Here is a 14,707-nt window from a genome sequence, read left to right as displayed (position 1 = left end):
GACCTCCTCTGCCTACCCAATCAAATTCTCACTTGTACTGCTACTATTGGGGCAGCTGGGTGGTGCAGTGGATAGAGTGTCGGCCAGAAGTCAGGGATACACATCTTCCTGAGTTCAAATCTGACCTCAGACATTTATTAGCTGTGTGACCCTGGACAAATCACTTAACTCTGTTTCCCTCAGTCCCTCATCTTGACTTTTGTCTTGCCACTGGACTTTGATGACTGGAAAAGAAAGTGAGTCTGATGACTTTGTGCAGCTCTGCCTCACTTACATCCAACTCACAAGTTAGTCAAGACAGCACCCTGGTGATAGTCCTCTGTGAGAATGAAGGAGCCACAGCAGCAATAGAAATAATAACAGCTGTAAAATGAGCTAGAGAAGGAAATGACAAACAATTCCCATACCGCTCCCAAGGGAACCTCAAATGGAATCACAGAAAGTCAGACATAAATGAAATGACTGAATGACAAACAATGTTGCTACTATTAGTGTCTGAGACTTTCTTTCTCTTTCATCAGAATATATGATTTAAATGTGGAAAAGACTTTTGAGGTCATCTAATCCAGAGTTTCTTAGCATTGTTTTTTTATGTCAGCGCACTGAGCAGTAGAGCAAAGCCTGACAACCCCTTCTTAGGATCAGGTCTAAAGTACAGAAACTAAATGTATAAGATTACAAAGGCAATTGATTCTGCTGAAATACAGTTGTCAAAATGCTTTCTTCTAAAAGTTCATAGATACCACTTTAAGAGCCCTTGATCTAATCCAATTCCCTTATTTTACAGATGATGAAACTGAGGTTCAGCAAAATTAAATGAGTTGCCCAAAGTCACACAGGGAGGTAGGCAGGAGTTAAAATCCAGGTTCTCTTAGTGCAGATCCAGTGATTACACTTTACCCTTTTATTACTGCATATTACCTGTCGATTAGATTATAAACTCCTTGAGGGTGAGAATAAGTACTCCTTTGAGTTGTTGTCTTGTATTGCCAGCTACTCTCATAGTTCCTTGTACATGGTGGAAGCTTGCTGAATATTTGTTGAATTTATTGATTTGAGCTTCTGAGTATCTGATGTTAGTGAAGGCAGGGGCTAAGTTGTTTTTTCCTCATTGCATCACCCAGGTCTGTTGCAATGTTGTGCATACAGCAGGGGGTCAGTTAATGTTTACTGAATTAAACTAAATGCTCTGCACCTAGGATGAATTATCATTTGAATCATACTCTTGGAGGCAAATGCAGAAGATACTAAAAAATGAGTTCATATCAGAGAACAGTGACTATGAAGTGTCTCTCTAACTAGGTCTTGCACCTCCCCACACGTTGTGCTGACATGCTTTATCTGCTGCCACCCAGTGTAGAGGGCATTGGCTGTCTTCCAGAGAGAGTGTCTTTTTTGTGGGTTGGTTCTTCTTCTTCTTCTTTTTTTTTTTTTTGAATGAATACCTGATTAAGTTAACGAAGCTGAGCGAGGGGCGGGAAGAATAACTTGGCGGCAGAGTACTGCTGTAGGAGATCTGGCAGCATATTCAACTCACGGAGTGTGTATGGAGGCTCCACGCTGGGCTTCCTGTGAGCCACAGGAGAGGGCTACAGTAATTACCAGGCTGCCTGATTGAAAACAGCTGCAAGTAGCAAGTCATCCCATTGTCCATTTCACTGGTGATTAGAAATGACTCGCTCGAGCATCTTGGGCTCGGCATCCTCTCTTGGAAATAAATAGAAAGTAGAAAGAAACGAGAGTTTCCCATTTGCCTGGCTTTTTAAATAAACCATTCATGGCTTGAGAGTCAGAATTCAGCTTTCTATTCACTGAATATGAATCAATCTCTTGATTTTTTTAAGGCTGTCAGAAAGAATTCTTATTTCTGCTAATTCCTTACAGCTAAATACTTAGTTTACCCCCTCACACTTTCCACTCTTAGTCAAGATGTTTATAGAGAATGTGCTACTTATAAATACACATTTCTTTCCACAAACCCCACAGCTTACAAAGTTGTTGTTTTGGGATTCTAACCAAGGCTTTACTGATAGTTTGGGTTAATTGGATGTGGAATTTCAACAGTGTTTAAAATGAGCAAAAACTAGAACATCTCCCATAGTATACTTGCATCCTGTGCTACATGGAGTGTCAAAGGGTGACAACTTTTCACAGAATCAGGAGGAGACTGAAACAGCCAGCCCATATCAAAAGAATCCATTCTATAATATACCTGACAAATGGCCATTCAATCTTTCTTCAAAACCTCTAGTGTTCTGCTTTTGGAAAATTCTAGGTTTTTTTTTTTAATTTCCTCAACAAGGATGATTTAAAGCCTGAACCATACTGGCCACCTCCTCTGGAGGCTCACCAGCCTATTGATGACCTTTCCAAAATGCAGTATCCATCACTGAATACAGTACACCAGGGGTTTTTGTATCCATCCTCTGTGACCCACCTTTGCTTCTATCATCTGTCCTTTTTTATTAATCTAAATTGATTGGTGAGTTCCTTTTGCATCCATATCATTTGCTCTTTATACAATTCTCATTTCTTTTCTTGTCACCAAAATTATTTGAATTTTATGAACTTCATTTTTAAGTTCCTCCCATCTCTTCTGGGCTTATTTATCGCAAAGCATTTTAAACCATGGGGTCACATTCTATTTCTCTGAATCCTTTAAAATATGCTCTTCAGAAATATAGGACACATATCAGATTATACTGAATTTCATAATTTATAAGATGAAATGATCACTTTACAGAGAGGTTACTGTCATTTTATTTTATTAACCAGTTCCTCCTTACTAGTGAGAACACAGTCCAGATTAAAAAGAGTTGGTTACATTTGTTCCTGTACCTTTTAAATGATGAAATCAACATTAAGGCTGGCAAAACATGCCCTGGGTTTGAGGGTATCATTTCAGAGGCTCAATCAGTATTCACTCTTCCTTGCTCTTAATTGCCAACTTTGAATAGCAAATACCCTGAGCAAGTTACTCAGCATTTGGCACAGTATCTGGCACATAGTAGGCACTTAATAAAAGTTTATTGAATTGAATAAATGGCTAAATAATGAGTTCTCATTAACATTAAAAAATGAAATCAGAACCAAGGGCATGACTTAAATATGGGTAGAATTTGTTGGAAGGCTTAACATAGATAGTTGGGTTCCAAGGTTATAGAGGAATGTATTGGAATATGATTGTCTCTGATGCTCCTCCTAGGTCTATAAGGAAATTTCATTTCTTATTAGCTATCGTTATCTATAGTATAGATGAAAGAAGATGCATTGTCCTTTGGAAGTATGAATCTTTGGTGGAGCAGCGTGAGGCTGGGCTGCTTTTCTGCATAAATAAAGATCTTATTTGTAATGTGGGTATCCGCAAATGCTCGTCTCTCTTTGACTTTGAAGGCATGAGAAATTTTGATTGGACAGGGTACACATGTCTGAGCTTGTGTATAATCTTTCTGGAACGATTATTAGTTTTGAGAAAACTCGGCTTTGATGCACATTTAATACCCCCTAGAAATCTTGGGAAGACTGGGGTATTACCCGTATGGAGGACTTTAACTAAGAAGTTTATCATAATTAGTCTAAGAATTACACAACTGGTAAACTTAGGAAATGTCCAGCCATAGCCTATCCAGTGCAGGTGCTAATAATTATCCTTTTAATGACCTTGGGAGAAGTTGCCATTGAGAGAGACAGAGACAGAGAGACATACAGAATGTGTGTGTTGTATTAGGAGGAGAGTATAAAACCTATACAGTAGGACTTCTTATGAATGGGGATAAAAGGGACAGAAGCTGTCAAGCTTTTAATAGATAATACATTATAAGTGGTTATGATGTACTTCAGAGAATACTATTAACAACTCTTTCTGACAGCAATGTTTGTCTTTAAAAAATCTTAACTAAGAGACTGATTCATATTCAGTGAATAGGTGACTAAATTCTGACTCTCCAGCAATGAGTGGTTCATTTAAAAAGCTGAGCAAGTGAGAAACCCTACCTCTTTATTTCCCAGAAAGGATGCTGAACTCCTGATGCTCTGGTCTAGTGAGTCAATTCTAATCAATGGATACTATGGAAAAAAAGGATACTTGCAGCTATTTTCAATCAGGCAGCTATGTGGCACAGCAGATAAAATGCTGAACCTGGAGTCAGGGAGTTCATTGCCCTCTGGGACACTTATTTTATTGGCTTTGTGACACTGAGCAATTTACTTTATTTCTGTCAGCCTCAGTTTCCTCAGCCATAAAATGGGGATGATAACAGTCCCTATCTCCCAAGGTTGCTGTGAGGATCAAATGAGATAGTACAGTGCCTGGCATAGAGCAAACATTATAGAAATGCTTGCTCCCTTCTTCCTTCCCCCTAAATATACAATTAAACATGCAGCTCCTACATCCACAACAGTGATTGTCCTGACATTTCCAACATACGATAAGTAATAAATAGATCTGGTCTATATGTAATCTTGTTCTATCACTTAGACTTTCTTCAGTAGATGTAAATTGATATATTAGTGACCAATCAAATTGAGAGATGAGTTACAGCAGACCAATAAAAAGGTGGCCCAGAACACCAAGAAATTTTTCCGCTTTTCTGCATTTGGCAGAGCCCTAGAAGATATCTGGATAATGAAAGTCTCACTCAGTTCTATCTCCTGCCTCCCAGCTGGACGCGTGGCTTCTGTCCCAAACTCCTTGTCTATTTCCTTTTCTTTTCCAGCTGATACATAGAATAACCATAAGACAATTTCATTTTTGTTTCTGTGTCCATTGTTCTTCATCCCAATGTCCTCTAAATTTCCCCTCCCCCTCAGGTTCCTAGATTTACTCGCAAATATATCTTCTTCATATATATATATATATATATATATAGTATTTCTCCATTTAAAAAACATGTCTTGTTCTTTTTAAATAAGGAATAACTTCCTTCATCCATATTCAGATACTGGGTCCCATCCTACAAGTCTCTGTTATACCTATAAAGGCAAATTTGATTTGTTAAGTTTATGTCTCTGATTCACCTCAGAGGCTCTGGGTATTTTTTTTTTTTTTTTTGCTACAACTAATGCCTCTTTATTGGTAAATAAATACATATGTACATACATATAAATGTGTGTTATTATTATTAAAGATAATAACAAAAGGACAACCTGTAATTTAGTTGACAGATTACCCACATTTCTTTACTTATTCCCTACTGTCTGCTTTTGGGTCATTTCACCAGAGGAGAAAGAGAAGGAGGCTAGTTCATAAATGTAATTGTAGCCGCAGCAGCATGTCTATATTCTGCTTCACGTCTTCTAAAGTGCTTTCCTTTCACTGCAATGCTAAGCAAAGTGCAGTCTTGTTCCCATTTTAGAGGTGAAAATTCTTAAGCTCAGAGAAAAGAAATGTCTTGCCTAAGGTCACACAGCCATTAGGTAGCAGAGCTGGGATTTGAATGAAGTTCAGAATTGTACACTAAACCCTTCTAAAAGATTAGAGAAAGCAAGGGAGAATGAATCTCCTAGAAGTACTGAGGTGACATTTTAATGCCCTGACAAAAAGTTTTGGTTGAATAATTGTCAGTTTATAACAAGATTGTAATAATGATTTGATGTTTTAAAATAGTTAAACTTCTCATCAGTAAAAATAATATTGTAGCACATTTGCTGCGGCAAGTGGGGGCTTTGTATAAATTCGTTGCGCACATGGACAAGGCAAGGGCAACGAGTACGTCAGGGCTGACCAGGGATTAGTCAGCCTTGAAAAGGCATTTTTCAAACTCTATAAGGATTTCCACATTCCCTATTAGTAAACCTCAGCTATTGGCTTTCTAGGGAGTTCATGCCATCCTGTGATTGATAGGATCCAAACTAAATCTTGTATGGCTGTTACTAGACCATTCTTAAACTAAGCATTAAAAGAAAGGCTAAAATGAATGTTTGGGAATAGACAACTGGCAGGCATCCATTTGGAAGATCTAGCGTATTTCACTAGGCTGTAGAAAGAAGATTCAACATTTCCCACCCGAACCTTTTGGGATTTTTTTCTTCAAAAAAAAAAAAATATGGAAGAAGCAGGTAAGATGGGGCAAGAAAAAATACCACTCACCACTACCCAGAAGTGTCAGGCCTTAACTCAGTATATGATCTTTCATTTTATTGAATTTGTATGTGGAGATTGGGCAGAAATAATGCCTCCCTGTCCAACAGAACAGTGTGAATAAGTGACCCATGCCTTGAAACTATTAGAAAACTGGTTGCCTTAATCAGTTAGAGAGGGGAACATATTAAGTATTAAAAATCAGTTCTTTTGTATGAATTATGGGTGTAAGAGAGATTATAGATTAGTTCAGAGGATAAAAAGAGAATTTTCTAATGAACCATCAAGATTCTCATTTTAATCCTGAGTTAGGAGTAACTTGCAAAGAATAGACTTGATTGTCTATTGTGAATAAAGTTACTGAATTATTATAATTTTAAATTGAGACCTTTAAAAAATCCCCAAAGCTCCAACTGCTTAGTAAGTAGTAAGTTGTTTTCTGCTTTTAGCAATGAAAGCCTAACACATTGAAAGTATGAGGGGTGGTATGGTGTTAGGGAAGCATTACTGATCTGGAGATCAGAAAACCTGGATTCTACTCCCAGTTATGCCATTGCTTAGTTGGACAGTCCTGAGCAAATCCTTTCCTTTCACCAGGCCTCAGTTTCTTTACTTGAAAAATATATGGAGTTGCACTAAATAAACTGTAGGCTTCCTTCTGCATTTAAAATGTGTTATTTCTATTTGAAAATTGTAACACACGCACACAATATACAACAAAAAACTAAAGGTTTTCCACATTGGTGCCCTTGAGTGGAGTCATTGTCACTTTCATCCTTAGACACAAGTCCTCCAGGTAACAAATAAGACTCGTTTATTACGGGTGCTGTAGAGAATGATTTCTCTTCCCTGCCTTTGGCCAGCACTGTGGATAAACAAAGGGTTTAGAGTACCAGGATAGTTAATCTGGCATGTAATTACTCATTAAAGCAGGACATTCTTTGTGCATGTATCGAGCTAGGAAGGGCTTTACAGAAAGGCATTTCCAGCTTTTCTTGAAAACACAGATTCTGACCTCTGCTGAACAATTCAGTTGGGACCATTACATATCCAGATGGTGATTCCTTCAAGTGATTATTTTTCCGCCTTGAGCCTTTCCAGGAATTCTAGCATGGGCAGGCCGCCAGGGGACACTGGCTACCCAGACACTGCAGAGACGTTCCATGTGTGCTGGCTTCTAGGGATATCAGAGCCCAGCTGCTGTCCTGAGCATCCCCTGTGTCACCCCCTCTAATGCACAGACTTGTGTGCCTACAGCCCCAGGTGCCTGCTCCAAAACATACTGCCCCACGCACGTAGGATGGGAGAACTTGGTTTTATGTCCTGGCTCTTATTCCTGTGATATTGTATAGGTCACTCAAACTCTCTAACTTTAACTTCCTCCTCTTTACAGTGGAGAGAGTAATGCTGATGATATCCACCTCATCCTGTTAGTATGAGGAAAGTACTCTATAAACTTTTATAACTGAATTATCATCAATAATAGTGATGATAGCAACAGTGGTCACTGATTAATATTAGGAACTTTTAAGTATATCTAGGAATGTGAAAGAAATGGGAATACAAATATGACAAGTCAAATAATTTAGTAGAACCATAGCAAGAGGCTGGCAGTGCTAAAAAGTATGGAAAAATGAAATCAGGGTTCCTAAGTTGGAAAAAAAAAACCTTTCTGTTCTTAAGTTTCTTTCAGTACACAAATAGCTACATTGAGCTAGGAATTAAATTGATACTGTTCATTTTGGTTGATTTTTAAATATTTATGTAAAATCTTCTTTAGATAAAAGGATTGGACTTATAATTTCACTGGTTTGGAAATTCCTTCCACCCAGTATAGGTTGGCACCTTCTCTGTCTAGTTCACTGAAAGATGAAGCAACTTATTCAGGGGCACACACAGCCGGTATCCATCAGACAAGACTTGAAATTCATTCTTCCAGGCTTTGAGAACAGTTCTCTAGCCAACACACCAGGCTGCCACAGAACAACATTAAGAATGATTTGAAAAATATAAAAAAAGATTAAAAGATCAGAATGGGCTATAAAAACCAATAGAACATTTTTATTGCTATTTTTACTAAAGTTAATGTACTCTTTTTAAAGGGGTAGATGCAGGAGCTATGATTTCAGTGATATAGAGAATTCTTTGGTTTAGGAAACTCCCACGGCTCTGTAGCTTGGTACCTTCTCTACAATTTACAGTCTCAGAGAATTGCCTGTAGTATTGAGAGGCTGTGACTTTCATAGTCTGGCTTAACCAACTGTGCAATCTTGAAGACTTTGTCTACCTCACTCCTCTTTTCTTTCTTGGCTTCCATGATACTGTACTCTTTTGGTTCTGCATTCTCCTGCATTCCTGACTATTCTTCTCAGTCCCTTTGTTGGACCATCACCCATCTCCCTCTTCCTCTTAAGTGTAGATGTCCCCTAAACTCTGTTCTGGAACATCTTGTGTATTCTTTTACTACATGTTTCTGTGTGGTTGGTACTTTCATCTGCTCCCATGGATTCAATGATCATCTCTAAATCTCTGACTCCTACATGGGTCTACTCAGCTCTGATCGCTCTCCTGAACTCTAGCCCAACATGGACAGTTGTCTACTGGTCGTCTCTAACCTGAATGTTCTATCAGCATCTCAAATCAAACATGTCTGAAATGAAACTCATTATCTACCTTTCTAAACTCACTTCTCCATGTTTCCCTATTTTGAATACATTACCCAGGTTCACATATTTATAGTTTTCCTTTACTCTTCACTTTCCTTCACATTACCCCAATATGTTGTCCAAATAGTTGGCAGATATTTTGACTTATCAATTCTACCTCCACAACTTACCTTGAGTCTACCCCCTTCTTTCTATTTACATGATCACTACATTACTTCAAGTCTTCATAATCTCTGATTTGGATTATTAAAGAGTCTTTTAATTGACAACCCTACTTTCATTCTCTCTCTTCATAAATTGATACTCCTGTCAAAATCAGCCAAATTAGCATTCCTTAGACAGAAGTCTGACCTTGTTGCTCTCCTCCAGGAATTTCAGTTACTACTTATTGTCAGTAGGATAACATGCAGACCCCTCATATAAAGCCATCCACAGTCTGATCCAAGCCTCTATTTCCAGATTTATTTAACATTATTTCTTTTCATGAATTCTACATTCCAGGCAGGCCTATTTACAGCTCCCTGAGCTTGACATTGTCTCTCTCCTCCGTGCCTTTGCTTCAGCTGTCACCTATGCCTGGAATGCACTCCCTTCTCTCCTCCACACCTTTGAATTTCTAGCTTCATTCAAGGTGTCCTCAGCTCAAGAGCCATCTGCTTTATGCAAAGCCTTTCCTTTCTCCAGGTATCGGTGCTTGGAGCCTCCTCCATATATTTATGTGTCTAACTCTTATATCCTTCCAATAAAATGTAAATTCCTTGAGGGTAGAGACTATTTCAGTTTTGTATTTGTATCCCAATACCAAGCACAGTGCCTCACACATAGTAGGCATTTAATAAATGCATATGGAACTGTACTAAAATCTTATCAGTCTTCACTAGGTCAGTATTGCTATCTAGCCAGCAGGGGGAGCTTAGAACATTTAATTTGAGGACAATCTTTTTAATGAGTACTTTTAGTTAGTTGGCTTGTGAGCTTGAGATGGGATGGGATGGGACAGGAGATGGGGAGGAGTTGGAGGAAGAAACAGCACACACACACGCCTCATAGGTGCATATATATATACATATATATATACATATATATACACATATATATGTGTATATATATATGTATACATATCTATTTCCTTTAGTAGATTTAAAGACAAAAAAACAGCAAATCACAGAAAAAACAAAGGGTAGTGACTCTTGAGTTACTTAAAGTTAGATGAATAATTTAGATTTAATAAATGCATGTTGATAGATTTAATTTCAATGTTAGTGTTTCAAATGCCACAAAATTATCAAAAATGAACAGTTATTTGGAGGTAATCATGTTCTGGGCATTATTGGAGAGTCTTAAGAAATGTACTTACCTACGCACCTTATAAGGGCAACAGTTGCCAAAATTCAGTTTCAGGCACAAATTTAAAATACACTCTCTTATCTTAGATCTTCCACATCATCTTCAATTTCCATAAATATCTGCTCTACAAAGTACCTCTCTGCCTTTCAAGCAGTGCTCTTATTGATTAAAAGTCCTTTAGTGTGAGATGTCACCTCTAGTATCGATCATGAAAATGAGTAAGGGAGTGGGGGAGGGAGGGAGGGACTTCCAAAGTCAGATTGTGCAATATTCTTCTTAAATTAAGTAGAACAAAAACCTTTGGTTTTTTTTCTTTATGTTCACAGTCCTTAGCATCATGCCTTGAGTACTGCAAGGGTTTAACAAATAATTACTTGTTTACTTGAATCTGCCCTTGAAAGAATTTGAACAAGGAATGCTAAACCCTGGCCAAAAATAAAAACAAAAATTGACAAGCAACATTAGAAAATGTTGGGAGGGGAGGATGTGTGGGGAACGAAAGCTCAGTGGGGCCAGAAGAGTACATCATTTACCACTACAGAGAAGAGTCTTGAAGGCCACTTGCTTCTTCTCTCTTGACAGTCTTAACCAAGAAAGGATGAAATAACGGTTGTTTTTAAGCCAGGTAAATAAAGAGCATAAGTAAGGAATGCCAGCCCCAAGTATTGGCTAAGACTGTTTTAAATTGCAGAGCTTCGGTTCCTATTGCTTCTCCAGGGCCATAGCCCCGATTACTAAGTTGAGCCGTCACTTCCTGTAGAAGTTAAATTCAATCTGCTTCTTGTTATGGTCATTCTTATTGGTTTGCTAAATATTCTGCCCTTGCCCAGGTGGAAATCTGTTTGTTACATGAAACAGCTGAGCTGAGTTGTGGTGACTCATGGTTCAGTGGTTACTAAGAAACAGAAATAAGATCCAGTAAAGAACTAGCAGCCCAGGACTTACTGTCCTGGTGCCTTCACAGTTTTAAATATTCAGGTACAATTTATCTGAAGGAGGTTTTCTTCCTTTTGGGTTTCATTGCTTGAGTTAACTGTGGGTGGACAATTTTACAAATATTAAGATATAGGAGAAGGGAGAGGAAGGAAAGAAAGGCAGTAGCCAGTGAGCAGACCCTCCCAAGAAAGCTTTTAAATTGCCAACCCTATTATGCAAAGAAATAAAATCAAATCAGTCCTGATCAGCTTGAAACAGTTATTTTACTCATTGGTAATGAATGACAGGGCTGCATAGGCTGAAAAAGTATTTTAGGGATGAGAATTATTTGTGTCTCCTTGTCCTGAATTTTCAGGGAGAGGTGTTTGTATGTGCTAGGGGAGTCCAATTAATGCATGCTTAACATGGACCCTGGGAGATGATAAGAATGCAGAAATAATCCTTTGAGACTGTTTCCAGACTTTCATTTCCAGCACATGGATCTTTTGGGAGCTCATATAGTTGTCTTGAACTCAGAGCATCCTTCCCATGGTTTTGTTCAGTCATCCAGGGAGGATGCAAAGGGTAAAGTGTGTGTTCAGGGCAGGGGAAAGAGGAGGGGTTAATACTTGTGAAGCTAAAGTATGTGAAATGCAGTGTCTCCTGACCATGAAGACTGGGAAAGAGGCAGAGGCATGAGGAAAGAGAATTATAAGAAGTTGTCATAACTACAGCAAAATTATATCTTGTAAAAGTTCTGATTTGCTTAATGATTTTCATAATGTGTAAACTGAGATGGCCTGTGAGGTCTCTATTTTTATGCTATGGCTATAAATAGGATCTTGGGAATGCCATTAATAACGGAAGGGCTCTTCTTGATTTTGTTTGGGATTCCCAACCCAACCCCAGGACTGGTATTATGATTTCCTCTCCCTCCTTCCTTCCCCCCTGCCTCACTGCCCCCTTTCTTTTTCCAGAATCCAGAGCAGCTGTTGGAAGATTGTGCTCATAGGGAGATGATTCCTCATGAAGTCTCTGGATCCCCTTCAGAAATCAAATGCGACTCTCCATTTACCAGACTGAAACCAGAACTAGCCAGACAGTGAAGCAGTTACAGTGGAGGGGGGACGGCGAAAAATGAAATCCAACCAAGAACGGAGCAATGAATGCTTGCCTCCCAAAAAACGTGAGATTCCTGCCACTAGCCGGCCATCGGAGGAGAAACCAGTGGTCGTGCCAAACGACAACCACAGGGCCGAGAGCTTAACATGGCTCCCCAGCACTCAGAGTGGACAAGGCAACATGGGTGGGAGGCCCGGTCCTGGGGGGACCTCGGCAACAGAGCTTGGTTTACAGCAGGGAATAGGTTTACACAAGTCACTGTCCACAGGGATGGATTATTCTCCACCCAGTGCCCCCAGGTCTGTTCCAGCCACTACCACGCTCCCTGCGGTGTACCCTCCCCCACAGTCAGGGACCCCAGTGTCCCCTGTGCAGTACACACACTTGCCGCATACTTTCCAGTTCATCGGGTCCTCCCAGTATAGTGGGCCCTATGCTGGCTTCATCCCCTCCCAGCTGATCTCCCCTCCAGCCAATCCTGCCACCAGTGGCGTGGCCTCTGCTGCTGTGGCCACCACTCCATCACAGCGCTCCCACCTGGAGGCCTACTCCACTCTGCTAGCCAATGTAGGCAGCTTGAGCCAGCAGCCGGGGCACAAGGTTGAGCAGCAGCAGCATTTGATCAGGACTCCAGGGCTTATCACGGCAGGGTCCCCACCACCCACACAGCAGAACCAATATGTCCATATCTCCAGCTCTCCCCAAAGTGCTGGGCGTACCATGTCCCCTCCAGCCATCCCAGTCCACCTGCATCCCCATCAGACAATGATCCCACACACACTTACCCTGGGGCCTTCCTCCCAGGTGGTGGTGCAATACACAGACTCTGGTGGTCATTTTGTTCCCCGGGAATCCACTAAGAAGGCTGAGAACAGCAGGCTACAACAGGCCATCCAGGCCAAAGAAATGCTGAATGGTGAGATGGAGAAGAGCCGGAGATACGGGGTCCCCTCCTCTGCAGACCTGGGCCTCATGAAGGCAAGTGGGAAGACGGCCTCTCACCACTATGAAACCAGACATGTTGTGGTCCACTCAAGCCCTGCTGACTATAGCACCCGTGATTCATCAGGGGCACGGGCCTCCGTGATGGTCTTACCCAATAGCAACACACCTACCACAGACATGGAAGTCCAGCAGGTCACACACCGAGAGGCCTCCCCATCCACCCTCAATGATAAGAGCAGCCTCCACTTAGGAAAGCCCAGTCACCGGTCTTATGCTCTGTCCCCGCAGCAGGCTCTGGGCCCTGAGGGTGTGAAGGCCGCCGTGGCCACACTGTCACCACATACCGTCATCCAGACCACCCACAGTGCTTCGGACCCCCTCCCTGTCGGACTTCCAGCCTTCTATGCAGGGACTCAGCCGCCTGTCATTGGCTACCTGAGCAGCCAACAGCAAGCAATCAGTTATGCCGGCAACCTGCCGCAGCATCTGGTGATCCCTGGGACCCAGCCTCTGCTCATCCCTGTGGGCGGCACCGACATGGAGCCGTCTGGAGTAGCCCCTGCCATTGTCACTTCATCTCCACAGTTTGCAACAGTGCCTCATACGTTTGTCACTACCACCATTCCCAAGAGCGAGAATTTCAGTGCGGAGTCCTTGGCCGCTCAGGCAGCCTACCCAGCCATGGTACAGGCCCAGATCCACCTCCCCGTGGTCCAGTCCATTGCATCTTCCGCAGCTGTTCCCCCAACACTGCCCCCTTACTTCATGAAAGGGTCAATCATCCAGCTGGCCAATGGAGAGCTGAAGAAGGTTGAGGACTTAAAAACAGAAGACTTCATCCAGAGTGCTGAGATTAGCAATGACCTGAAAATAGACTCCAGCACCGTTGAAAGGATTGAAGACAGCCCTGCCCCAGGCATTGCAGTAATCCAGTTTGCAGTGGGAGAACATCGAGCACAGGTAATGTTCACCCCAGAGCAGTCACATACCCACTTCAGATGCTCCACTTTTTCTTTTGTTTTTTCTCACAAGATGGATGGACTTCTCGGCCAAGCTGGGGGGAGATTGTCTTTTCGTTTGTGCTTAAGAATAAGTCCAGTGTAAAGACCTGTCTTCTCCAAGCCTAAGTTTAAACTGATCTATTTTCCCTATTTCAAGAGAAAATGAAGTAATAGCTGATACAGAGTGTTGGAGTGAAACGTGCTGAATTTGGAGTCCAGGGTTAAATCTTAGCTCCTACTCTTGTTACCTGTTTGACCTTGAATAAGTTTCTCTGAGGTTTAAGTTCCTTTATCTGTAAAGTGATAGGATTGTACTAAAGACCCCTAAGTTCCCCTCTCCTTCTAACTGTATGATTTCTGGTCAGGCTATGATCACACTGCTACTTCAGACATGAGTGATCTCCTTGGCTATAGGAACGAGAAATCCAAAACAGGATGACAGCTAAAACTTCCCTTCCTGGTTTCCATGTATTTCTTCCCTCTTTCCTCCTATCCCCTAAATTCTTTGAAATGATTTATTTCCATAGCTTATTTTTAATGAATAGCAATGCCCTTGTTCAGGTTCCTTTAAATCAGTTGTTAGGTCGAATGGATTTGATTTGGTCAAGGCTTTGAATTTCCATGACTAGAAA

General features: G+C 41.0%; 1 protein-coding gene across 13 annotated transcripts in view; it reads left to right on the top strand.

Moving 5' to 3' along the window:
• Positions 1-14,707, top strand: part of ATXN1 (ataxin 1) — a 516,919-nt gene that overhangs the window by 479,068 nt on the left and 23,144 nt on the right. For all 13 annotated transcript variants that reach the window (XM_072603913.1, XM_072603906.1, XM_072603904.1 and 10 more), the window contains one exon: positions 11,985-14,034. In XM_072603913.1, the coding sequence (XP_072460014.1) occupies positions 12,145-14,034 (1,890 nt within the window). In that variant the 5' untranslated portion in view covers positions 11,985-12,144. The remainder of the gene's footprint in view (positions 1-11,984; positions 14,035-14,707) is intronic.

Source organism: Notamacropus eugenii, chromosome 4, assembly GCF_028372415.1.
Source record: "Notamacropus eugenii isolate mMacEug1 chromosome 4, mMacEug1.pri_v2, whole genome shotgun sequence".
In the NCBI taxonomy this organism is placed as follows: domain Eukaryota; kingdom Metazoa; phylum Chordata; class Mammalia; order Diprotodontia; family Macropodidae; genus Notamacropus; species Notamacropus eugenii.
The sequence above is the reverse complement of the archived record's forward strand: the minus strand, read 5'-3'. Positions and strand labels throughout refer to the sequence as shown.